Genomic DNA, 26910 nt, shown 5'->3' with positions numbered 1-26910 from the left:
ATCCAGGTCAGGGAGTCAGATGATTTGATGGGAACAAAATTCAAATTATTAAGAGGTAAGCTGAGGCAGCCCAGTTGTTCAGCTTGGCCTATGGTGCGCTGCTCACTCCTTGGAAATGATGCATAGGACAATAGCCCTAAAGTGAACTTTGTAAGCGAGCCGAATCCTTCCTGGAGCCTTTAACACTATCAGCAGTACATACCATGGCAAAAGTCAAATGCAGGGAGTGCATAACACAATCCTGCATGCTTTTTTACCTCTCCCCAGCCCCAAAGTTTGTTCTGTTTCTTCAACTTGATGTGCCCTTCATTTGCTTACTATAGGAGGGGACAGGCAATTTTTCTTGATTCATATATAAACAAGAAGAAATAAAAAGGTGTGTATGTGTGAAGCTGAATGTCTTAAGGCTATAAAAAAAAGAACTCACACTACACAGCTACAAAAGAGAGGTGAAAGGCTGTCAGAGAGAGCGCAAGGTGCAGGGAGTGGAGCGATAGTGTTACCGTGGCTGTGGGGTGTTTTTTTTTTTTCTATACTCTGTGCTCAGCAGGTTGAAAGCAGTGGGACGGCTGCTAGACACACCCAGTCCTTCCAGGCAGTAAAATGATCCCTTCTCTGCCCCCGAGCCAAGCCCCGCTCTTTCTAACGGATAAAAGGGGAGGAAGTGCAGGCTTTGCAGGTTCAGAGGGACTCTCTCTCTTTCACTCCACCAGACCTTGTTTGATATTTTCCCTCCCTCCCGTCCATATCTTCAAAAAAACCCTGCTTGGATAACCATGGCACAGTTCAGTTATAGCACCCGCTCAGCAGCTGCCCCAGGGGGTTTTAGCCAGGTCCGAGTCAGCTCTGTTTCTTCCTCTCGTGGCGTTGGAGGGGGCTCCAGCTTTAGGAAACCCGGTGGCTTTGGCAGTTCCAGCCTCTACAGTCTTGGATCCAGCAAGAAGATTTCCACTGGTGGTGGAGGAAGCTTCTATGGTGGCTTCTCCTCAAATGCTCGCCTGGGGGGTGGTTATGGAGGAGGTTTCGGTGGTGGGCTTCCATCTCCAGGGATTCAAGAGGTCACCATCAACCAGAGCCTCTTGTCCCCCCTCAACCTGGAAATTGACCCAACCATACAGAAGGTACGCAAAGAGGAGAAGGAGCAGATCAAGACCCTCAACAACAAGTTTGCATCATTCATCGACAAGGTAAGATACTTACCCAGGTATTTGTCTAACATCACTAAAAAGTTAACAGGAGTTTCTTTGAGGGCCTCAGTAAGTTGTAACGACATAGCCAGGGACTGCACTGTTGAAAACAATCAATCACTTGGGCCTTTGTGATATGCTTTGTTGGCGATGGAATCTGTCCTTTAGTCTCTCAAACCCCACCGTAGGCTGAGGACCAAGCTATACATGACGAATGACACTTGAACGGCAAGTGGATTGAGTGGAGGGCAAGTGAACAGGGAGAAATACACTTGCTGTTCAAGTGTCATTCGTCATGTGTAGCTTGGCCCTCAGAATGTATTGGCCAATGTGATCTGGTCAGTATTGGCTTCCCTATTCATTGCTTGATTAATGGAAGTTTTGTCAGCATCACACCTTCTAGTCTGGGAAGGGGGATCCACATTTCAGTGAATCTATCCCTTCTGAAGCTTCTGAACCCACTTCAGAAACCAAGAAGACCACTGTGGTTGTCAGTTTCTATCCTAGTTTTTAGGCACGTTGTAAGTCAAAACTGGCCTGCTTTTAAATAACTGTACTTGCACAGCCCCTGAACCAGCATCTTGGGTTTCTTAAATGCTTCCAAGTATCTGTCTGCTTTTTATCCTGTCCTTCCTCTGGGATCTCACACGTAATTCTCCCTTCCTCCATTTTATGCTCAAAATAAGCCTGGAAAGTTGGACTCAGAGAGGCTGGCTGGCCCAAGATCACTCAATGAACTGGGAATTTGAACTCAGGATTCCTCACTCCTCTCTTAACCTGCCACATGTTGCAATTAAAGCTTACTCTGTTATGGTGTAATTTGTTATTGCTTACTCAAGAGAAACTGAAGGAGTCGGGGTTTCAGTAGTTACAAACTGACCTATCTGCAAATATTGGTTCAATGTGCAACTTGTCAAATGGCATGCATTTTGATATCCACATTCCTAACCCACCTAATCTGTTGTTTTAGTGTTAGTTTAGACATGGGATCCACAGAATAAATACCCCCCCCCCACATCACCCCCTGGGTCAGCCCTGAAATTAACTGTCCTCTCCTGCTTGGAGTTGTTGCTAAAGAAAAATGCAGTCAAATATAATTTAATGGACCCTTAGGGCAGAGCTCAAATGAAATGCCAGCAAATATCTAGGATCTAAAGGGTTTGTGTTTGCAAAATAGGTACCTGAACCCAGGCTTCAGTTCTTCACTTCTTGACCTGGATTTGCATTTGATGGTGAAGTCAATGGATGATTGACAGCGGGTTATTAAATGCTGTGTCTGAGCCCAGTTTCATCCAGGATGCTGTATCTTGAACTCCCTTCCCCTTACTCTGCGAGCCTTGAGTGAATCTCCCTCCATAACCCCGAGCTATAATCCCCCAGATGCTTTTACATCTTTCACCGTATCAAGTTCTGGCTCCAGCTCTTAATTTTCTCAGGTTTTCATGGTGTTTAAGGATGGGTTGGAAGCATGACAGGTGCTTGAAAATTTGCCCACGGGCTTCCTTCCCCTCCCCAGGTCCGATTCCTGGAGCAGCAAAACAAGATGCTGGAGACCAAATGGAGCCTCATGCAAGATCAGAAGACCACCCGGAGCAACGTCCCCTCCCTCTTTGAAGCCTACATCAGCAACCTGCGGAGGCAGCTCGACACCCTGATGAATGACAAGGGACGCCTGGAGGGAGAGCTGAAAAACATGCAGGATCTTGTAGAGGATTTCAAGAACAAGTAATGTCTTTCTAACGGTTTTTGCAGAGCTCGGGAGAGGGAGAGAGCCAGTTTGGTGTACTGGTTAAGAGCGCGGGACTCTAATCTGGAGAGCCGGGTTTGATTCCCCACTCCTCCGCTTGAAGCCCGCTGGGTGACCTGGGGTCAGTTGCAGCTCCTGGGAGCTCTCTCAGCTCCACCTTACAGGGTGATTGTTGTGGGGATAATAATGACATACTCTGTAAACCGCTCTGAGTGGGTGTTAAGTTGTCCTGAAGGGCGATATATAAACCAAATATTATTATTATCTTTGCACAGGACAGCAGAATTGTGCCCTTTCCTGATGCATAGGGAGTAAGTCCCATTGGTTTCAGTGGGTCCTATTGCCCGTATGAATTAGCATTTATTGAGCACTTCCATTGTCCAAAGTGCTTTGTGCACAGTGGATGGATCCAACCATCTATGCTCTAACTTAAAAAGGTAAAGGTAGTCCACTGTGCAAGCACCGAGTCATTACTAACCCATGGGGGGGACGTCGCGTCACAACATTTTCTTGCCAGACTTTTTGTTCCGGTGTGGCTTGCCATTGCCTTCCCCAGTCATGTACACTTTACCCCCAGGAAACTGGGTACTCATTTTACTGACCTCAGAAGGATGGAAGGCTGAATCAACCTTGAGCCGGCTACCTGAACCTGGCTTCTGCTGGGATTGAACTCAGGTTGTGAGCAGAGCTTGGGCTGGAGTACTGCAGTTTACCACTCTGCACCATGGGACTCTGTCCTGACAGGAGTTGCTGACAGCAATATCCATGACTGACTGCTTCATGTTTTACCTTTTTGTCCACAAGCACTCGCGAGTAAGGATGGGCAGGGATTGTGAAAAGTTTTGTGAAAACTGGCCCCAGGTCTAGTGGATTTTAGCAATGCATTTGGTACGCATTGGGAATTGTGTAAAGAGGGGGAAATGGGATGGGCTCACAAAGTGTCCCCAAAGTAATGAGTTATTCAAATGGAAGAATATGTTGCAGTTTTGTTCTTTTAATGGAAAGAACAATAGCTGGTCTGGAGATCTTCTGAAACTGGTCAGTGTGGGGTGGGGTGTAAGACAAAGATGAAATAAAATCTGGCCCTCAAGTCAGAGTTGACTTATGGCGACTCCTGGTGGGGTTTTCATGGCAAGAGACTAACAGAGGTAGTTGCCTGCCTCTGCAACCTTGGTCTTTGTTGGAGGTCTCCCATCCAATTACTAACCAAGGCTGACCCTGCTTAGCTTCTGAGATCTGATGAGGTCAGGCTCTCCTGGGCTAGCCAGGCCAGGGCTAGGATTCTTCTATTCAGTAGTTTTGCAGCTGAACTTACTTGGGAGTGGTTGTAGCATGATGCAATGTGAAAAATTGATTGTGTCATCAAATGAGGAGGCACTTTAATAAATATCAGCGAATGTGACTGCAATGTTTAATTGTTCCAGGAAGGGATTGTAGCCTAGCAAAGAGGAAGGTTTTATTTTGGTTCAGGAATGTGCAACTGCTAACAGTGAAACACTGAATACTGTCAAATTCAGGCTAGTAGAGAGGAAGTTCTAAACATTTAGAAATAGCAAATAGGACTGACTTGCAGCAACTGTGCACCATTTTTGGCTGTGCACATCCTAAGATATGACACTCTAGACTTTAGCTGACTCAGATATACTGATATGTAGCATAGTCCTTTTGGCCCAATGCTACTTCTGACTGCTGGGGTGGGAGCTGCATGTTTGAGCCCATGCAAACAATTCAATCCATGTGAAAAGATACTGGACAAACCCCTTCTCTATAACCTGCAAATGTAGAAGAGAGAGTTTTAGCAGGCTGTGCACAGGGTTTTTTAAAAAAGCTTCACTGGCCAAGAATTCCATACTATCCACAAAAAGTAGAGGTGTTAACAGACTTAATGCCGAAAGGTTGATTGTCTCTATTCTAGCATGCTTCTAAAAATAATTAAAAGACTATTGAGTGGTTTCTTTCTGATGTGGTCTACAGAGCGGGATTGAGAGGGTGTTGTTTGTGTAGTGATTCTTAGCAACATGTATTGATTCGATTGCATGAGCCTTCTGGATCTCTGATCAGCCCAAGTACCTATCAGCCATGTATATGTTCTCTTTGTTACAGTGTGACCTGGATACATCTGACCTAGTGATTACAGTTGCATGCCACCCTTCCTCTAGGGCTGTAGAGGAACACTTCCCTTCCTCTTTATAAGCTGGTAACATAAGTTATACTTAAGGTTGTCAGCCTTCAGGTGGTGGCTGGCGATCTCCCGGAATTACAACTGATCTCCAGGTGACAGAGATCAGTTCCCCTGGAGAAAATGGCTACCTTGGAAGATGGACTTTATGGCATTATAGCTAGATGAAGTCCCTCCCCTCCCCAAACCCCACCCTTTCCAGGCTCCACGCCCAAATCTCCAGGAATTTTCCAATAAGGAGCTGGCAACTCTAGTTATACTGGAAGAAAGTGACTGGCCCAGGGTCGCTTGATAAGCTTCTCAGGGGTATGAATTCAGGTGTTCTTAGGACCGGAGTCTGCAACTTTGTGGTGGCTTTCGAGAATACTTAGGGCCAAGCTACATGTGACAAATGACACTTGAACAGCAAGTGGATCGAGTGGAGAGCAAGTGGAGGGCAAGGGAACAGAGAGGAATACACTTGCTGTTCAAGTGTCATTCGTCACTTGTAGTTTGGCCCTGAGTGGGTTCCACCACAAAAAGGCTGCCACGGGGTCTGGGCCAGTCATAAGATAAAATGTTGAGGGATTGCAGGCCAATCAGCCCGCTGTAACAGAGGCAGCTATTTCCAAATGGATGCTCTCTGAAGATAGAAATGCCTCCAACATGCTTGCTTCAGTGGGGTGGGGGAAAGCCACAATTTGTATTCTGCTTTGGATATATCAATGGGCACCACAGCACCTCCCCGATACCACACTGGGAATCACTGTCCTAGGACAAGTTTGGAACTCAGCCTAGTCCACCACACAATTCTACAGGCCTGGGGCTATTTTACATGGAGTGAACGAAAGGGGCACTAAGTCACATTTCATCCATCGGGCGTTTCTCGTATGCCCATTCACCCTGTTATGCATGCCAAGTTATGTGTGCACGTTTGCCTGCCATTGAAAACTACTCTGTTGTGCAATCAAGTCAAAGAATGAAGTGCTAACATGTAAAAGGTTATCCCCCCCCCGTCTTTTCTTGGCAAAGGATTGCTAAGAGAGAGAAAAAAGTGAAGGCGTATCTATCGACAGTCACAAAGGAGCACACCTGCTCCTGTTAAAAAGAGTTCCATGGAAACAAGGGGAGCAAAGGTTGGCGGTTGATCTTATACAAAAGGGCCCTCTGTTTTCCTTGGGAAACTCTAACGGGGACCAGTTCCCCTCACCCAGCCACACCCTTAAGCGTTTAAAAAATATATATGAGTTGGCAAGCCGGTGCAGACAGGAACAGAAAGCAAACAATACTGATAAGCCCCGAAGGTGTGGCCTCCCCAGAGGAGAAAAGTCAACAGCCAGTAATGCTTCTCTTCTGCAAGTGTAGCCAACAGAACCTAGCTGGGGTGGGGGAGGAGGAAGAGGGAAGAGGTCGAGGCGGGTAGGGCTGCCACATTAATACATTAAATTTCCCTTTTAAAAGTCATATGTCATGCTCAAAAGTTCATTTTCCTGACATCCTGGACAAATCCATATTGCAGATTTAAGCTGGTTTTCAAACGTTTATTTAGTATGGTTTATTATCCTGCTGGTTTTCTCACAGCTTGGCAGTCTACATTGGTTTCCCTCACAACAATCCTGTGGGGTAGGTTAGGCTGAGAGAGTGTTCTTGGCTCAACAGCATCCAGCTTCATGACAGATGAGATTAGACTTAGGGTCTCCCAGAGCTTAGTCCAGTGCTCTAACCACTACACTCTTCTCTTTCCTGGAAGAAGTTTAGGAATTGTAGTTCAGGGGGTGATTATGCATCTCTGGTTGAGAAGATTGTTGGCACTGCCAGCCAGCTGCAATCCCCAGGATTTGTTCGAAGAGACAGTTATAAGTTAATGCTATATAAAGCTGATAAGAGAGCTGTAGATTTTCCTTAAGAAACTAATTTGAACCTCGGTCATGTTTCTCCCATCATCAATGTACAGTTATGCAAATCAAGGCAATAGCTTTTGGCTTTCATCATCAGCTATGGAAAGGCAAGATACTCTCAGCTATTCAGCCCATAATGACTTAGGGCCAAGCTACACATGACGAATGACACTTGAATGGCACTGTTCACTTGCCCTCCACTCAATCCACTTGCCGTTCAAGTGTCATTTGTCATGTGTAGCTTGGCCCTCATTCACCAGAATTCCATCCAGAGTACGATAGAAGCCAAAGTACTAACATCAAAGATCGATTGGGAGTTGTTACCAGGGCTCATTTCGAGGGGGAACGCGCAGGAACGCCGTTCCAGCAGTTCCCCAAAGAGGTCACATGTCAGGTGGCCCTGCCCACCTGACTCTTGGCCATTTTGGGCCCGTTTCAGCCTGGATTGGGGCCGAAACGGCCTGGATTGGGCCTCTGACAGGTGGTGGATCACTCTCCTGTTCAGCAGCGGTCCAATCCTGACCATTCTGGGCACCTTTTCAGCCATTTTCAGCCCACTTTTGTCATTTTGGGCCCAATTTTGGCCCTCAATGGCCAGAATTGGGTCCAAAACAGCCAGAATAGGTGATGTCAGCGTGTGTGGCATATGCAAATCAGTTATGCTAATGACACTTTTCTGGTGACGTCAAGGGGCGTGGCATATGCTAATGAGTTGTGCTAATGAGTTATGCTAATGAGTTCCTCCAGCTCTTTTTCTACGAAATGACCTCTGGTTGTAACTGTTTGGAGTCAGCCGCTCTGAACATATAACTCTAGTTCTGCGTCAACTGCACTGATTAGCTATTTGTTTCAGGGCTCAATTCATGGCATGGGTGAGCTGGCCATTTAACTTAGGAAATTTCCTGACAGACCATTGCACTGGAAGGCCACTAGTGGCCAGGTAGAAGCAGGCCGAAGCCTCAGGTAACTACCAGTTCCTCAGAGGCCCCTCGGCTCATATCCATTGGCAATGATAATTGGCATCAGCTTGTTGCCACTTTGCAGGAGGAAGCAATGGCTAACGAATGCCCATTGGAAGTGATAATGAATGCATGGCCTGTTGCAGGGCTTGTGTGTACTGCTGCAGTGCCATTTCTGCTTCCCAGTACACAGCCGAGGGACCTTGTTAGGACTGCCAGGTCTCCCGTTACAGCGAGTGCCACTGCTCAGTAGGGTGGTGATGGGGAAATGAGGCAAAAACCACTGTCGCTTTGATGGCATGATGTCACTTCCAGGGTGAACCTGGAAGTGACATCTTTGTGTTGGCATGAGGCTGTAGGATTCACTGGTGTCATGCCTATGCAATGATGTCACTTCAGGGTTCACCTGGAAGTGACATCACACCATCAAAGTGATGGCACCTCCATGTTCCTATTCCTCTGGCTTCCTGTTGGGTGCCAGCTGCTGGCCGGCGACCCTAGACTTCTGACTGAGCAAACAGCATCTCCTAGAATACCCTCATGTGCCAATTACGCTTGTTAGACAACCTCCTCCTTGTTTCAGATAGGTAGCAGTTTTGGTCTGTGGTACGAGAACAAGACTTGAGTCCAGTAGCACCTTAAAGTCCAACAAGATTTCCAGGGTGTGAGCTTTCGAGAGTCAAAGCTCCCCTTGCCATATAGTCTGATGGACATTTTAATCTTGAAAATTTATATCCTGGACATCTTGTTGATCTTAAGGTGCTACTGGACTCGAATTTTGCCCTTCTCTTGGTAGTATTCTCAGGACTGTCCATTGGGAAATAGGTTGTGGACTCTTTGTGGCCTTTGGCATGTCTTAACAGAGTGGGTTAAGATGGCTGGACTCAATCAAAGAAGCCGCATCCTCTGGTTTGCAGGATCTAAGCAAGTCTGTTAATGAGAGGAGGTTTGGGAGGTCTTTCCTTCATAGAGTTGCTATAGGTCAGAGGCAACTTGAAGGCACATAACACACACACACAAGAGTGGGTGTAGAGGATGCCCTCACTTTCTGCATTCAGGAAATTGTGTGTAGCAGTTTTATTTCAAAGTGCGGGGGGGGGCATTTTTGGCTGATCTGGGTGTGTTTTTGTGCTGTGTATCATTTTTATTGTTGATGGATCATTCTCTTGTTTTCATGTGTTTGTAACTTGATGCTGCTTTGTTGGCTGCATTGAACCTAAGAGATGGTGGGCTGTAAAAAAATCAAAGAAAGAAAGAATGGCTGTAATTAGGGCAAAATCCAAGAGCTGGAAATACTGCAGAGCAGGTCTTGCACTCGGCTGCCTTATCTTTCACTCCTGCCCTTTGAACTCTTGTTCAAGGGATCGGGCAGGCTGAGTCAGAATTCCGAAAGTGGGCGCAGCCCAGAAAAAGAGGCTCGGGAGGGAGGCAAGCAAAGAGCAAGGAGGATTTCTCCCCTCCTTTTTGATTTTCAGTACATTGGTTAATACTTAAACTGAGATCCATTCCTGTCAGGGTTGCCATGTTTGGTTTGGGGAATTCCTGTAAATTTGGGAGGGTAGATTTTGGGGAGGGGAAGGAGCTCATTGTGGATGTAGAGTCTGTCTGCCTAAGCTATGTATACCACCTTTCTGCCTAATCAGGAGGACCCAAGACAGCTAACTGTTAGAACATTATGAAAACATATCCTAAAACAATTCAAACCAAAACAGTTTGGTGTAGTGGTTAAGAGCGGCAGGACTCTAATATGGAGAACCAGGTTTGATTCTCCACTCCGCTTAAAGACAGCTGGATGACCTTGGGTCTGTCACCGTTCTTTCAGAGCTCTCTCAGCCTCACCCACCTCACAAGGTGATTGTTGTGAGGATAATAATAACACACTTTGTAAACTCCTCTGAGTGAGAATTATGTTGTCCTGAAGGGCAGTATATAAATCAAATGTTGTTGTTGTTGTTAACAGATATTTAAAAACACATAAAACAGTAATTATACCAAAGGCAAGAACAAGGGCTCATTGAGGGAATGAGGGATGAAAAAAAAGTCTTCATCCACTGGGGAAGTCAGTGACGGAAGGGGACAGATGAATATGCCTGAGGAGAGAGTTCCATAGTTTTGAGGTCATGGCCAAGGAGGCTCTCTCTCAGGTTGTGTCCAGGGGAACTGATGTCTCCAGTCTGGAGATCATTTGTAATTCCAGGAGAACTTTAACACCCCCCCCCCAAAGCTTGATAACCCTAAATCCAGTCCTAAGGGCTTTCTGGTTGTGGCCCCTGTCTGAACCTTGATCTGTTGTCAAGAGGGCAATTATTTCTTCCCATTTCTCCTCAGCAGGAGCACATTCTTAGTTCTCCTATAGCTTTACATCCACAATGAGCTGATTGATTCCGAGTGAGATCGTTGGTCCATCTCGCTCAGCATTATATTATTCTGAGGGCCAAGCTACACATGACGAATGACACTTGAACGGCAAGTGGATTGAGTGGAGGGCAAGTGAACAGGGAGAAATACACTTGCCGTTCAAGTGTCATTCGTCATGTGTAGCTTGGCCCTCTGTGGCAGCAGCTATTCACAGTCTTGGGCCAAGAAAAAGCTTTCTCAACTTCTGTTCCCTGAGATTCTTTTAAATAAGAGATGGCAAGATTCAAATGGGGGTCCCTTGATGAACCAAGTTATGTGCAGCTGCAGCCAGCCTCAGGTTCTTCTAAGCACAGTGATTCCCTAACTGGTTATTATCATCCATTTTATATCTGTTTTTTTTTCAGTGAAGGTTTTGGGTAGCTGAGGTATTCGGGTTTCCCCACATGGCTATCACTCTTCAGTAATTGCTGCTTCAAATGGTGCTGACCTACTGTGTATCTTTTTTTGTTTTACACTGGATGGCCTATCTGTTCCAAAATTTGGACTACTTGTTTAGCTTCCATGTTCATATTCCATATGCTTTTCTGCTAGTGAGATTGGGCAAACATTGCTCCTGAAAATGAAAAAGCACAGGTGTTGGCAGTATCCGTGGAACCCCATGTGGTATGAAAACATGGTGGGAAGTGGTGCTGGCCATTCATAAAGTGTTCATCTAAGGGTCACAAAAACGGAACCACTTTAACTACTTCTTCCTGCTGAGTTCAAATAGTTCAGATGGAACCTTCTGATTTTTAAAATAATGCCTCCATGTGGTGGGGGCAGGACGAGACAATAATCAATACTTGGCGATTTCCTCATCATTAATATGTGTGGATTAATACTAGACTACTTTATAGATCTGTCTTAAGAACTATGTAGCTCATTCATGGGAAATGTTTGAATGCTTAGATTGTTCTGTCATCCATCCATCCATCCATCCATCCATCCATCCATCCATCCATCCATCCATCCATCCATCCATCCATCCATCCATCCATCCATCCATCCATCCATCCATTGTTTCCAAAGAGACCCAAAGCAGCTTAACAACAACAACATTCAATTTATATACCACCCTCCAGAACAACTTAATGCCACACTCAGAGCAGATTATAAAGTGTGCTATTATTATCCTCATGACAATCACCCTGTGAGGGGGATGGGGCTGAGAGAGCTGTAACTGACCCAAGGTCCCCTAGCTGGCTTCAAGCAGAGGAGTGGGGAATCAAAACCAGTTCTAATCTGGTTCTCCAGGTTAGAGTCCTGCCGTTCTTAACCACTACACCAAACTGGCTTAGCCTTATGTATCACAAACACACCATCACAAATGCCTACCATGTTACAACACAGACGATGTTTAATGGACTTTGCATTGAGCCAAATGGCCATAACCAGATCACAACTAGAAATAGTATATTCCACCTTGATATGGTGGAAGACGTCAGTAACTAGCTCATTTATTAAGGGTTTAAGATAGGCGGCTGTAGCTGAATGATTGGTTTCTAAGTCCTGAGCATCTAGTGTTATGATTCCTTATAAAAGGGTCCAATGTCTCATTTATTTTTCTACAAATGGAGGGAAGTGTGGAGGAACTGGATGGTTTTAAAAGGTAAAACAGCAGTCTTCCACCACAATACTGTGTATTTTTACTCAGAAGCAAGTCCCCTTGTATTGAATGGGACTTCTTCCCAGCTAAATATGTGCATAGGATTATAGCTTTAAACTGCCATAAACCTGTTGATTTCCTTGGGAACATATTTTTCGGTTGAAGGAAGGGGAGGTTGCGCTGTGATTTCATAAGCACCTGACAAGTAAATCTAAACAAACCATTTTATTCCCTTCCAACAGATATGAAGATGAAATCAACAGGCGCACAAGTGCAGAGAATGAATTTGTGATACTCAAGAAGGTGAGAAGCACTAACCATTTTCTAAGGAACGTCACACACTATCACCAAAATCGTTTTGGTTGGCAGTCTAGTTGCATCTATTGCCATACAAGATTGAGCGCAGGAATGCCGCATTTATATGGATGAAGGCCAACACAAGTAGAATTTTGCTATTACATTTCATTCTGGAGATGATAGTTCTGATAACTAATAACCTATGGTAGTTGTAAGAGCTCACATGCAGGATTTGGTGTATGAGGCATGATCCATCCAAACAGCAAATGAGATGCTGAAGGTGTTCCTAAGCTGTACCATTTCAGATAGCAGCTCAGGGACTGTATGATTCAATGGCCATCTGCATAAAAGAACTCCCTGTTCATAGAAAACCAGATGCTCAGGACTGGTTCTAGCCTATTCTTTGTTTGGTTGGAGCTCCAGCCAAAGAAGCCCAGTTGGGTGGGTACACAGGAGAGGACCTTTTTGGTGCCAGATGCATGCCTGTCCCCTGGGCGAATCCACATGCCCTCAGAGCATCCTGGCAGTGCGCTAAATGTTCGCTAAACACCCGGAAGTATAGCATCCTTCCAGCGAGAAATCAGACTAGAAAGACGCTATACTTCTGGGTGTTTAGCAAACATTTAGTGCAACGCCGAGGGTGTGTGGATTCGCCCATTGTTTTATTTAGGACAGCATTTTAATGTATTTTCATGTGTTTTAATTCTGTCTTTAACTGCTGCTTTTTGATATTTTACATTGTAAGCTGCCTTGACCACCTTTGGAGGAAAGGCAGCTAATAAACATTTTCAATAAATAAATAAAATTATGAGCAGGTAATTTTTTTTTTTATTGGGATACATGATCTGTGCTGTCTGAAGTTTTCCTGCCATGTGTCGTATTTGTGTGATAAATAAAATATTTAGAAAATATTAGAAACATTTTTTTTTAATGGAGAGGAAATAGGGAGATCAGAAGATGTCTTTGCAAAGACTTCCCCTAGAAGATTGTAAATATTTCAGAGTGATTTAAGCTCAACAACATGCTTTACTGCCAACCAGAACAGACAGACATTCAGCAGAAGAGAACCCCTCAATATATACATACAAACCCCGCCCCTGGCTTAACCATCAACCAATAATAATGAACATTCCAGGATACCATCATTTGCATGAACTATGTACAATATAACATATTACAAGAATGTGATTGGCCTTTATTAAGAGCGGGCCATTGGCTGCTTGCCAACTGAAACCTCCAATGAGAACCAGAGTCAGGGAAGCATAACTTTTATTCAAGCTAGGGCCAATACATAACAGATGTATCTTCTAAAATATGGTTGGGCATCCTCAGGTGCAGTTAGCCATGCTGAATAGCATACTTCCTTGATCTTTGGGTTGGGCACCAAAGCAGTGTTTCCATGATGCATAAAGATCGTCTCTCTTTCCTTGTTTACAAACTAAACAGACAGGACAGTAAAGGAGAAGGGCCAAAGATGCATAGACAAGAAAAGTTCATTTGTCCAAGGTCAAAGCCGCCAGTGACATTGCTGGGAACAATTCCAGTGGAGTAGCCACGTTTGTCTGTTGCAGCAAAAGAAACAGGAGTCTTGTGGTATTTTAGAGGCCTACATAATTTTATTCCGGCATAAGCTCATGTGGACTTTGACTGATGCAAGCAATGGCTCCTTAGTCCTTACTAGGCTTGCACAAACTCACACGCTTAGGAAGAAGAAAGAGTTGTAGACAGCAGAAGCTAAAGGGTCAGGAAATGTAGGAAGTACAGGTAATTACGTAACTGTGTAAAATTCAAATGACATCAAGAGAAGTACAGAGATCATTCACAATAGCAACAATTAATGATAATGCAATTTTAATTAGCTAAGCTAGATAATGCCAGTAACAACTGAGGAACCTTCCCACGTCCTCAATAGGATGGTGTCAAACTTCCTGATACATTCTAATTTAGCAATTTAATTCCCTTTGAAGCTCTTTTGCTGGAAAATGGTGGCTTTGTGTCCTGGTAGACTGCAAAGTTCCCCAATGGCTTCTGAATGTTGTCATGTTTATTGCTTGACCTTTTGTGTAGGAAGTGACCTGTTTGTAGGGGGTATTGACCATCTGTAGACAGTGACCTGTCTGTAGGGCGTATTGACCATCTACCCCCCATATATGAGTGACCACGCATGGTTAAGCTGCACCTCCACTTCCGTCAGATGCTATATGGTTTTTATATGGTGAGCAGGTATTTTATTAGAAAGCTGTGTTAATTTATTGTGATTTTATCTTTGTATATTTTATCTTCTGTTGTGACCCACCCTGAGCCCGCTTGCGGGGAGGGTGGGATATAAATAGTAACAACAACAACAACAACAATTTCTTCTCTGTAAAGAGCAGAAGGGAAGAACAATTTAATTTTGGGGAAATTGTTTCCATAGTAGTGAAATAAAACAAGAGTTCAGTGGCTCCTTTTGAAGACCCACACTGCAATCCCAACCAGAGACGATTTCAATGGTCTTACACTGGAGTAACTCTGATTAAGATTGCATTCTAAGGGCCAAGCTACACATGACGAATGACACTTGAATGGCAAGTGTATTTCTCCCTGTCCACTTGCCCTCCACTCAATCCACTTGCCGTTCAAGTGTCATTCGTCATGTGTAGCTTGGCCCTAAGATGGTTTAAATCAACAGGCTTAGAAAAAGTATGATTTAGGATTGCACTTTAACAAAGGATAAAAAGGACAACAGGGAAATAAAGTACACCAGGCGAGGTCTAGTAAATAAGTAAAACGAGTAAAATGGATCAGGGCTGCAGTCCAAAGAACACTTTCTTGGAAGTAAACCCCACTGAATAAAATGGGACTGACTTCTGAGTAAAGCTGTTTGGGATTGCACTATAACACTGGGATCGCAGAGATGGGAATTGTCGTCACCATTTGCACAGGGTGGCAATGTTTCTTCTCTTCTGTTCCTCATTAAAATCTCACCCTGTCCTCTTTTCACGTTTCCAGGATGTTGATGCTTCCTACATGAACAGAGTGGAACTGGAGGGCAAGGTGGATGCGCTGACTGATGAAATAAACTTCCTGAGGACTCTCTATGAAACAGTAAGTAACATCTCAGGGCCATCTCTGCTCCTTAGAGTAAGGGAGTAAGCGAGGTACCAATTTTTTAAAAAAACTGATTGGAGATCTTATCTCCTCCTTATAAAAGCCATGTGAATATCGAGATCATAGAATCACAGGGTTGGAAGGGATCTTTAGGGTCATCTAGTCCAACCCCCTGAAAATACAGGAAATTCCCAAATACTTCCCACCTCCTCTCACACACAGTGACCCCTGCTCCATGCCCAGAAGATGGCAAAACTCCATCGGGATCCTTAGCCAAACTGGTTTGGAGAAAATTGCTACCAGACTCCAAGCCTTATCCTGGGCATGTAAGAAGAGGCCATGAGAACTAAGCACTGATGTAACCCTTCCTGCCCTCCCTCTCATGATCTGCCTAGGTTCACAGAATAAGCATGGAGTTGGAAGGGACCTCTAGGGTCATCCAGTCCAACCCACTGCACAATGCAGGAAATTCACAACTACCGACCCTCCCCACACCCCTGTATCGTATCATTCTATTGAAAATCGAGATACATTTACTTGGTAAAACAGCAGAAATACTTATAAATGCAAAACCAGCATGTTTCTCTTATGGGCCCATCTTGCAAAGATATCATGGGAGCCAACCTGTAGCAACAGCGAGCTGGGGCAGGGGCGGGGGGAGGATTTTCTTAATACACTTTCTGAAACAATATAAAGCGTGGGAAGGGAGGTGGGAAGAGAGTCAGAGCAGAACCAAAGTGGAGCAGGGTGGGAAAGAGCCAAGGAGCGGTTCTGGGAAGGGCTAACAGTGATAAAAGCTATTCATTAAGAAAAAATATATGGGGAAACAAACAAGGAAGATAAGCATACAGAGATAAGAGACTTGACTGTCTGAGAATTTGTATTTCCCCCTCAGTTTCCCAGACAGGTTACACCAATTGAATACAAGATAAATGGCTTGTTGCTCCCCTGCAGAGATCAGGATCCCCCTCTGGGAAAAGGAATTCAGACTTCTCTCCTCAGTGTCACTTCCCTCCAGGAAACCATATTGCCTTTTATTTGACAGCTCTCACTTCCCTTTACACTTCAAAAAGCTTCTTTTCCTTTGGCCAAAAGAAAACATAACACTTAACCCTGGTTAATGCTAACCCTGGGTTGTTGGTTTAAACCTGGTCGAAAAGATCTCAAGTGTCCATACAGTTTAGTGGGTTCTAACCATGGCTCTAGATCCCCATTTGTGGTTGGTGCTTAACAATGGTTTACATATTCAGATATAACATTTAGCCTGGGTTAAGGAAAATAGACCACAGTCAGGCATGATGTCTGCACAGGTCATTTAAGGACATTTCTCCGCCATTACCAAATGTAAGAATTACCCCAAAACTTGAGATTTATTTAGTAAAATATTTATATGCTCTCTTTCTCTGCAGCCGTGGTGGCTTGATGAATTAAGATGCTTTTTATAAATGTATATATTTACTTGCTAATTTTTTCAGCAGTCTTTTCTGGTTTAATAATAATAATGATGATAATAATAATGATAACAACAACAACAACATTTGATTTATATACCACCCTTCAGGACAACTTAATGCCCATTCAGAGCGGTTTACAAAGTATGTTATTATTATCCCCACAACAAAACACCCTGTGAGGTGAGTGGGGCTGAGAGAGCACCGAGAAGCTGTGACTGACCCACGGTCACCCAGCTGGCTTCGAGCAGAGGAGTGAGGAATCAAACCTGGTTCTCCAGATTAGAGTCCTGCAGCTCTTAACCACTACACCAAACTGGCTCTTAGTTTACATAGCAAAAAGCAGACCTTTATTGTGGGGTAGTTTCAATGTGACATTCATCTGGTATACTTAAAAACAATAATTAATTCCATCCAGGGAACCACTGCATAATTAACATGAGGGGCATGGGAGAAGACATATGGATACTGATGATAACTTTTATAAGAACCAGCATTTGAATTGAGGAATCTTTCCTGGATACAGTTTTTTTTAAAAAAAAAAAATCTTGTTTCTTTATATACTGCCTCAAATACTGCGTATTTCATTAGTCCCATTTATAGTCAGTTTTTTTCACGTGACGCTCAAGTCTGATTACAACCAAAGTGTTGATTCTTGAATTCTATAGATGGGAGTCAATGGGAGTTTACCGATGCTGAAGGCTTCATGAGATTGCATTGATTTTTTAATGTGATCAGTATTCTCTATCTGGAATATTTTATCACTTAGCTGAAGCGTGTGCAGTAAATGAATGCAGCTGATGATTGCTATTGACAAAAGCTAGAAATATTCAAGATACAGAATTCAGATTACATTTAATTACATTTTTGTTGCGCTGATTCATAGCTGCAGCCGTTTGCCAAGCTTGGCTTTGGCACTATAAATAGGGCAAACATGTTCTCAGCTGAGTGAGGTTTTGTAAGGCAGACCCTAAACTCTTGCTTAGCAAATCCGGTTCCCGTCTCGTGGGATTCTTGGGTTCCATAGATGGGAGTCAAAGGGAGCTTACAAAGGCAACAAGATAGTAAAAAGAGTCCAGTTAGCACCTTAAAGACTAACCAACTTTACTGTAGCATAAGCTTTCGAGAACCACAGTTCTCTGCTACTACAGACTATCACGGCTAACTCCTCTGGATCAAAGGCAGCATGCTTAGTGTGTTCACATAGATTTTCTTGTGGTATGATGATCTCAGTATTGGCCACATTGCAAGAGCTGGTGAAGAGTCTTATCATACAGGGCCAGTTTTTCAACAAAGCCTGTCAAATGACAGAGGCAGAAGGATTAGCTTGGGTACCAATTCGCCACAGGGGGTTGGTTTGTTCCAGGTTACTGGCAGAGCAGGGGGTGATGGCTCCTGGCAGTGGTGTGAGAGTGGTATGGGAATGGCAGTGGTATGGGAGAAGGCCATCGTGTTCCTTGCTTGAGGAGAAAAACATTCCCTTGAACTGGCCCTTCTCCTGTACTTGTCACATCACCTCCAAACTGTTGTGTCCTCGTGTCCCTAAGCTAAAAAAAAAAGGGAAGATGCTAAGAAGGGTAGGAAACAGCCAATGCACACTCTCTCTTTCCTTTTCAGGAGCTGCGTGAGCTACAGACACAAATCTCTGACACTTCTGTGGTCCTTCAAATGGACAACAACCGAAACTTGGACTTGGACAGCATCATTGCTGAGGTCAAAGCTCAGTATGAGGAAATCGCCAACAAGAGCAGGCTTGAGGCAGAATCCTGGTACCAAAGCAAGGTGGGCAACAGTACAGGAGGCGGATCCAGATGTGAGCCACGAGCTACGAGATAATGGCATGGATGCTACCTCTCCACTGAGCAAAACTGAAGGCTTTCTCCAGCCTAAGAAGGGTCAAGAAGAACAGCTCTTCCTCCAATGGAGGAGCCACTTAAGCTGGAGAAAGTCTCTTTAGATTGCAGGAATCACCACCAACCTAAGCAGGATATGTACTTTTGTTTCTATCCCTTCCTTCTTTTCCATATTGCATTCTTAGTCGGTGCATACTGGTCAGAGTGTTTTAGGAAACTTTGCACATACAAGCACAATAACAGATGAACGATTACATGCTATCCCACATACCTTCTCTGTATTCCCCATATGAGTATAACTGAGCAGAATATTGCCCCCTCCTTCCCCTCTCCCCTCTCTTTCCTCCTCTGTCTTATAGGTGGGGGAGTGTAAAAGATTAGGACCACCATCTTGGGGAGTGAAATTAGTTAAATTTTATAATTATATGTTTGGTATTGCGGTTTTAAATTGTATCTAATGTTTGATGTAACCTGCCCTGCGCCCGCTTGCGGGGAGGGTAGGATAGAAGTTGAATAAATAATAATAATATTCATTACGCCGTTCCACAAACAATGATGTACACAAATCCTTACATCACTCATCTCTTCCCCTCTTGTCCACAAACACACCCTATTCCATTCTGGAAACTTTTCCCAGGGAAAGAATGAGAGCTAAGCTACAAGTGATGCCTGACACAGGTTGGACACTTGTCAGCTTCCCTCAAGTTTTGATGGGAAATGTAGGCATCCTGGTCTTGCAGCTGTAATGGAGAGCCAAGCTGTAAAACCAGGATGCCTACATTTCCCATCAAAACTTGAGGGAAGCTGACAAGTGTCCAACCTGTGTCAGGCATCACTTGTAGCTTGGCTCTCAGACAGCTGGACACTTCAGCCTGAGGTCACTGATAGCTTTTTGGATTTAGGTTTTGTGGCAGAAGCCAGCAGGGAGAGAGCAGACACAAAGAAAAGAAGCAACTCATAATACAGCAGGTTGACATAGAGCTCTTGTTCTACGCATTGCAAGTTCAGTTCCATCAGATACTTTCTGAATTCTTGCTAGACTTTAGGATCTCCTATCCCAAATGATGCCCCACCTCCAAGTCCATCCCTTACTTTCTCTTCTGCAATTGTACGGCTGCCATTCACTCCTCTGGGGAAAAGTAAAACACTTTGAGATCTTGGTTGCAAGGTGTCTGTAGCTTGCAAGACACCCCTGGCCATGGTGGACTGTGTTTCCAGCAACAGGAGCCCTATGGTCCTGAAGGAGGATGTCTTGCCACACCCTTCCCATACACATCTTCATCACTGTCTTTTCTTTTCTTTGTGTTGTGTTCATTTCAGTTTGAGGCCCTGCAAGCCAGCGCTGGGAAGCACGGAGACGACCTGCGTAGCTCCAAAGCTGAAATTGCTGAAACTAACCGTGCCATCCAGAGGTTGCAGGCTGAGATTGATAGCATGAAAAATCAGGTGAGGAGAAAGAAATGGTTCCTGGAAGTTTGCTTGCAGAGGGCCCCAAGTTCAGTCTGGGGCATCTCCAGATGAAAGAATCAGGTAGTAGGTGGTCTGAAAGACCTTTGCCTGAGACCCTACAAGATATAGAGGACAGTCCTGACCCTGCTAGTCCAATGGCCCAACTCAGTATAAAGCAGCTTCATGGAGCCATGTGTATTCCGGCTTGTGAGTTCCATCCATTGGCCATTCTGCCCCAGTATTGGATGAACTGCAGACTCAGTCAAGATTCCCACCAGAATGTTCTGTATTCTGGCAAGCTCTTACAATTTGCTGGTTGAAGCTGTGCAGGAACCAGTGCTGTTGATGGTGCCCTCAAGGACTGGATATTTCATGATGAATAACTGGAGCTTGAACAAAGGCAAAGAGAGATACGCTATTGTGAATCACTCCCCATAGTGTTTGTTTGGCTTTAGGGCAGGGTGGCTACAGCAAACATCCTTAAGCAAATAGTGTGATCCAGGGAAACTCGCCTCTGAATAATGAATGGGAGCTTTGCAATAGATGTTCAGCAATACGCCCTTCCTCTATAGGATTTGCATTGCACATATTTGCATTGCACTATAGGAGAGCATAGTGCTGATAACACATGGATGATAGGAGCACCGGGAACATAGGCTGAGCATCGACATCTATGGCAAATGGCTGGTTACTTTAGTCCCATATGCACTAAGTATGTGCAACATGGCAGAACACAAAGGAGAGACTGAACACACAAATACAGCAAGTTGTCTTGTACTGAGTCAGAGCTAAATTACAAGAGACAAATTCCACGAGGACGTGCACGTGAAGGGAGTTGCAATGCCAGCTGGGAAACTGAGTTTTAAAAGACAGATCAGAATGCCGTGTCAATTTCTCGTCTCTACAGAGCCAGCCAAGATTGCTCCTAGGAGAGTTTTTTAATCACCTCCCAAAGGCTCTGTCAGTTTCACCTCCCCTTCTAGGAGACCAAGAGGAAATAAACAACCCCTCTGAGGAGCCATTTTTGTGGCTCTGTAGAGAGGGGAAATTGACAAAGCCTTCCAATCTATCTTTTAAAACTCAGCTTCCTGGCTAACACTGCAACTCCCTTTACATGCACGTCCTCGTGGAATTTGTCTCTTGTAGTTTAGCTCTCAGATTATTGGTCTGTCAAGGTCTTCATGGAAGAAAAGTCCATCAATGGTTACCAGCCATGGTGTCTGAAGGCAGCCTCCATATACAGAGGTGGTAAAACTCTGAATGCTGGTGCTAAGAGGTAGCATCAGGGGAAGGCCTCAGCCTCTGTGCCTCTTTGTTTGTTTGGCCCTCTGGGGCAACTGGTTGGCTGCTGTGTGAAACATGCTGCTGGAATAGATGAAACACTGGTTTGATCCAGCAGGCTCGACTTAAGTTCTTATGGTCTCTTCTGACTGGCCGTGGCTCCTTGGGGTCTCAGGCAGAGGTCGTTCACATCACCCAATAATAAATTATCCTTTTAACTGGAGATGCTGGGCATTAAACCTGGGACCTTCTGCATGTAAAGCAGAGGCTCTTCCACTGAGCCTACAGCCCCTCCCTTAAGATGGATGGTGGGAGTTTTCTTTCCCTAAAATTTGCCTATCTAATTTTGTCCCACGTTTCCTTTAAGGAACTCAAGGCAGTAGACATGATTGTAGGAGCTAGCAACATACATGTTCTGCTGAGCTGTTTTTTAAAAAAGAGGTACAGCTCCCTGTCAACTCTTGGACTAAAGAAGGAGTGCAGGTTGCACCATCATGTAATGTTTGTAACTTCCGCTTCTCACTGGAGCTCTACTCCAAAACATTCCATGTATGGTGACAGATCAAGATGGGTAGCCATGTTAGTCTGTCTGTAGCAGCAGAAAAGAGCAAGAGTCCAGTAGCACCTGTAAGAGTAACAAAATTTGTAGTAGGGTATGAGCTTTCGTGAGCCACAGCTCACTTCTTCAGATATCAGTAGAAAAGAGCAAGAGTGCAGTAGCACCTGTAAGACTAACATTTGTGATAGGTTATGAGCTTTCATGAGCCACAGCTCACTTCTTCTGATACTTCTTCAGGTTTATGGTGAAAGCCTTTTGTGGACTGCACCATTTCGCACTATGAGAGGGACATCACATAATCAAATGTTTCCTGTATTTATATAAAAATTCTCTGCAGTGAGCACAGTGGACTTCTCCTTGACATGCTCTTTTTCTAGGTGCAGGGATTCTCTTCAGGGGTCGAAAGAAGTCTAGTTTGAACAATCCTGTGCTTTGTGTCTCTAGCGTGCCAAGCTGGAAGCAGCCATTACTGAGGCAGAGGAACGTGGGGAAATGGCTGTCAAAGATGCCAAGGCGAAGCTGGAGGAGCTGGAAGCTGCCCTCAACAAAGCCAAGCAAGACATGGCCCACCAGCTGAGAGAGTACCAGGAGCTGATGAATGTCAAGCTGGCCCTGGATATTGAGATCGCCACCTACAGGAAGCTGCTGGAAGGAGAGGAGAGCCGGTGAGTACCTGGAATCAACATACACTCCGTGCTTAGCCATTGTACACCATCCTCAATCGACATAAGCAGGAAAATAACATTTCTGGAGGTATGTTAGAGTTTAGCCTTGTGGCTCCACCAACCACAGCTTGTGGGATGGGGAGAAGAGAACATCCCATCTCTACCTCCGAGCACTGTTGAAGGGGAAGAGACACAATGCCCTTACTGGTGGGCATGTGTAGACTTTTATAGAGCTTCTAGGGACATGACTGCAGCCCCACTGCAGACACGCCGCTGTCTCCTCTGAATATTTCATATTGAGAATAATTTCTTTTATGTAACATTCTCTGTTACCTAGAGCCAAAAACCTCTGGGTGCTGTCAGAGAAATGAAAACTAACACTCTTTCCCATTTTTCTTGGCAGGCTGTCTGGAGACGGAGTTGGTTCTGTGAACATCTGTGAGTTGGCTTATTATTTATTGAATTCTCCCCTTTCAGTTACAACTATAGGCTCACAATACATTCAAAGCTGACAAAGGCTGCCTTTCACGGCACAGAACACACACGCCCTTGGGTTGTGCACTTTCTGTTCACCTAAAGTTATTGTCTTGCATGAGTACAAATGTCTAATTCTGGAGGAACATGTACCATAGCAAAGAACTGCCTATACAGTGGACGACAGTGCAGCATAACTTAGAGGAAGCAAGATGTAGGATTCAATCCAATGCGTGGTGAGATATATAATCTGATAATTCATACATCACCATTTTATATATATCTTCACAAATATAGGAGTAGGGAAAGCCAGGTTCTGCCTTCTTAGGGGCCATTCTCTTCTCCAGATGGTGGCCTGAGATTTGGAAGTATATGTTGCAGCACAAGGCTTAGAGCCAAACTACAAGTGACGTCTTACACAGGTTGGACACTAGTCGGCTTCCCTCAAGTTTTGATGGGAAATGTAGGCGTCCTGGTCTTGCAGCTGTAATGGAGAGCCAAGCTGTAAAACCAGGGTGCCTACATTTCCCATCAAAACTTGAGGGAAGCCGACTAGTGTCCAACCTGTGTAAGACGTCACTTGTAGTTTGACTCTTAGATACGCTAGAGTGTTTCTGCAGATGGAAGGATTTCTGCCCATGGAGCATTCCCTCCTGAACATGTATCCTGGCCCAAAGGCTTTTATGATTGGGAGATGGTGGCAAAATTGCCTAATGAGTGGGTATTACAGTTTAGATTGGAGCCAACTACTACTACTACTACTACTACGTTTGATTTATATACCACTACATATATTAGAGACCACTACAGAATGGTCGCACGAAGATCGATATCCAGCTACTTTTGAATGACAGCAAGTGAAGACAATTAATGACGAGAACAGGAGAGGGCAATGTTTAGGTGAATGTTTTCCGCAAGGAATGCCTTTTTGTTCCTCTTGATCAAGGATTAATCCATTTCAGCACAGCCCCTGATTATTATTATTTTTTTGAAGAAGCAATGTCTTGCTTTTCCTAGAAATTTGCTTTTCTCATAAACAATACCCAACACAGACAACGTCACAGATAACGGTGCCTTTTCTTTTGTGCTACAGCTGTGGTCAACTCCAGCGCTGGTGGTGGTTATGGCTATGGAGGAGGGCTCAGCTTGGGAAGTGGAATGGGCAGCGGAGGCCTCAGCTTTTCTCCTGGTGGTGGTTCCGGCAGCACAAAAACGTACAGTATGACGACCAGCACAACTAGGCGGAGCATCAGAAACTAAGCTCTGAAAACCATGGTCATCACTGCCTGAGCAGAAGAAACGGCATCTCCACTCCCTTCCCCTTTCCCCACAACAAAGAAAGGGAAAAAAATCTATTCATGGTCTCCCCAAAGCCACTGGCTGTAAAATTCATCTAGTCATATATTCTGCAGACACATAGTTCTCCAGCTGAGGGCCAAGCTACACATGACGAATGACACTTGAACGGCAAGTGTATTTCTCCCTGTTCACTTGCCCTCCACTCAATCCACTTGCCGTTCAAGTGTCATTCGTCATGTGTAGCTTGGCCCTCAGACAGCTGTGCTGTTGATTTCATGCACAGCAGGCCCGAACCCCTAAAAGTGGAATACAAACCTACAAAGATTAGTTTCACGTGAGTTGTTTTAGTTCCGAAATTGGTTTTTCCCGCCACTTTTCCCTGAAGGGAAATGAAATGTGAAAGTCCCAAACACAAAATTAGAACTATTGGCTTGGATCCGGTAGAAAAGTTCCACTGATGGAAGGGATTTCTGTCAGCAGAGAATGATTTCTTCGCCTCCCTCCACTGCTGCAGCCCTAAATGGCCCCCGAAAAGCTGAGCTTGGAGGACGGGACCCCCATGAACAGAATGAAGGGGGAGTTGGAGGTTTGCAGTAGTAGCAGTAATAGTAGTAGTAGGGAAATGGGTGGAAAACACTGTCCTTCGCATCAACAGCAGTTTTCTTCCAGATCCAACCTCTTTTCCCCCCTTTGTTTTGCAAAATTATATTCTATTTTGCAATATCCTCCCCCCCATCTATTCTACCTTCCAGTCACAAAAATAAGATTAACAACAACATTAATTGGTCAGACACTGATGTTCTGAGCAGGGCCTTCTCTAGAGAAGGACTGATTTCTTTATTTCCCTCCTCTCTTGTTATTCCATGGTGACACCTGGGGTTCCATACCAGTCTCCTGTTTTCTGTCAAGGGAGAAGAATTTTGCAATATTGAGAACAGATTTTGTGCAGGAAAATACGCTTTTTGGCATATCATGAATATACAAACCATTAGTTTCCTTGCAATGAAAATATTTTATATTTGTTGCTTTTGCAAAACAATGCCCCAACATTCCAGCACACTATGGTAAAATACACATCAAAGCAGCACTCCTTCATAAAAATTTAACCACTTTTCTGCCAAATATTGTTTAGTACTTCTATTCTATCTGCAATTGCTGTGCGGCCTAAGGATAATGAAAACAATTCCCTTCAAAACCAACAATTTTATGCCCACAGTATTTTTTTATTTTATATTTTTAAAATGTTTTCCCCAGTTCTCATTCCCCCCCTTCATTCTACAAGAATGGGAAACGCAGCGACAAGAAAATAAATAGGCCTCTTAAAAAAAGAAAAGGAAAAATGTGTTTTATGACTAAAAAGCTGTTCATTTTGAAGGGCTGTTTGTTCGTGCTTGGCTACTTGAGAGTGCTGCTGTAGTACTGTATACAAGTTTTATTTTAAAAAAAATTAAGCATATTTTCCCACACAAAACCTACAATTTTTGACAAGGTTTATCATGTTTTCATTGCTGTGTTAAGAGAGCGGATGCGTTTTTATATAGAGCAAAAATATAAAATCTGTATGGCTGGGGTTCCCCCCTCCCCCATCACAAAGGTGTTAACTTGAAAGGAATTTGATTCTATGTTAAGGGTTATTTTTACATAGTTTTTCTCTCCAACAGAAAAAAAAAAGCAATACGACCAAACCTTTCTAAAGCAACTGCTTTGGTTAATTTTTTTTAAAAAAAATATTTTTGAGGTTCCATTTTGGAAACAAAACTCCAGGGGGGGGAACCCCCCTTAGATTTAAGTAGCATGAGTTTGGTTCTGACAAACAGTTCTAGTAACATACAACCACCATCAAATCCAGGTGGAAATTCAGCCAAGGAGGATTTTGTAGACAGCCCTACAGTCTCTTCCAGACTGAGGGCCAAGCTACACATGACGAATTACACTTGAACGGCAAGTGGATTGAGTGGAGGGCAAGTGAACAGGGAGAAATACACTTGCCGTTCAAGTGTCATTCGTCATGTGTAGCTTGGGCCTGAGTAAGCCCATTGAAAGATCTCCCAGCCTGCGTAGAATCAGTATGAATGAGTTTACCTGATGATGTCACATGGTCCACATTGCAGCAGCATGCGCTTCTGCCTTGTCATATCGTAATGAATGTAGGTCCTTGGATCTTTGAGATGCGAGTGACCATTAAATGTCTTTTAATAAAGCTTGCCTGTGGTGCCCACTGCAGTGTACTGTGATTCATCAGCCTTTGGAACACCGTTCACCAAAGAAGGGGGAAACACCCCCAAAAGGGTCATACTTACTAACTGCTTCCTGCTGCACCACTCCTGTGCAACTCTTTTGCAGCATAAATCCCACTGACTTGTATAGAATTTAAGTGATAGGGTGGCCATCTGCAGCTCTGGAAATTTGGAGATTCTGTGGGTGGAGCCCGAGAAGGGCAGGGTTTGAGGAGAGGCGGGGCCTCCGCAGGATATGGTGCAACAGAGTCCATCCTCCAAAACGGCCATTTTCTTCAGGGGAAGTGTTGTCTTTAGTCTGGA

General features: G+C 44.3%; 1 protein-coding gene across 1 annotated transcript; it reads left to right on the top strand.

Moving 5' to 3' along the window:
- The first annotated feature begins 656 nt into the window (after positions 1 to 656).
- Positions 657 to 26588, top strand: LOC129346054 (keratin, type II cytoskeletal cochleal-like). The gene is made up of 9 exons (XM_055003315.1): positions 657 to 1187; positions 2704 to 2912; positions 12195 to 12255; positions 15241 to 15336; positions 18408 to 18572; positions 19964 to 20089; positions 22377 to 22597; positions 23001 to 23035; positions 24165 to 26588. The coding sequence occupies exons 1-9, from the start codon at positions 777 to 779 to the stop codon at positions 24329 to 24331; spliced, it is 1491 nt and encodes a 496-aa protein (XP_054859290.1). The 5' UTR covers positions 657 to 776; the 3' UTR covers positions 24332 to 26588.
- Positions 26589 to 26910: the final 322 nt, after the last annotated feature.

Source organism: Eublepharis macularius, chromosome 19 (genome assembly GCF_028583425.1).
Source record: "Eublepharis macularius isolate TG4126 chromosome 19, MPM_Emac_v1.0, whole genome shotgun sequence".
Taxonomy (NCBI): Eukaryota; Metazoa; Chordata; class Lepidosauria; order Squamata; family Eublepharidae; genus Eublepharis; species Eublepharis macularius.
The sequence above is the reverse complement of the archived record's forward strand: the minus strand, read 5'-3'. Positions and strand labels throughout refer to the sequence as shown.

Excerpts from the sequence above, each read along its gene's own strand:
- LOC129346054 (XM_055003315.1), top strand. The coding sequence starts at position 777 with ATGGCACAGTTCAGTTATAGCACCCGCTCAGCAGCTGCCCCAGGGGGT. Across the intron at positions 15,337-18,407 it reads TGAGGACTCTCTATGAAACA|GAGCTGCGTGAGCTACAGAC; the intron begins GTAAGTAACATC and ends TTTCCTTTTCAG. Across the intron at positions 18,573-19,963 it reads AATCCTGGTACCAAAGCAAG|TTTGAGGCCCTGCAAGCCAG; the intron begins GTGGGCAACAGT and ends TGTTCATTTCAG.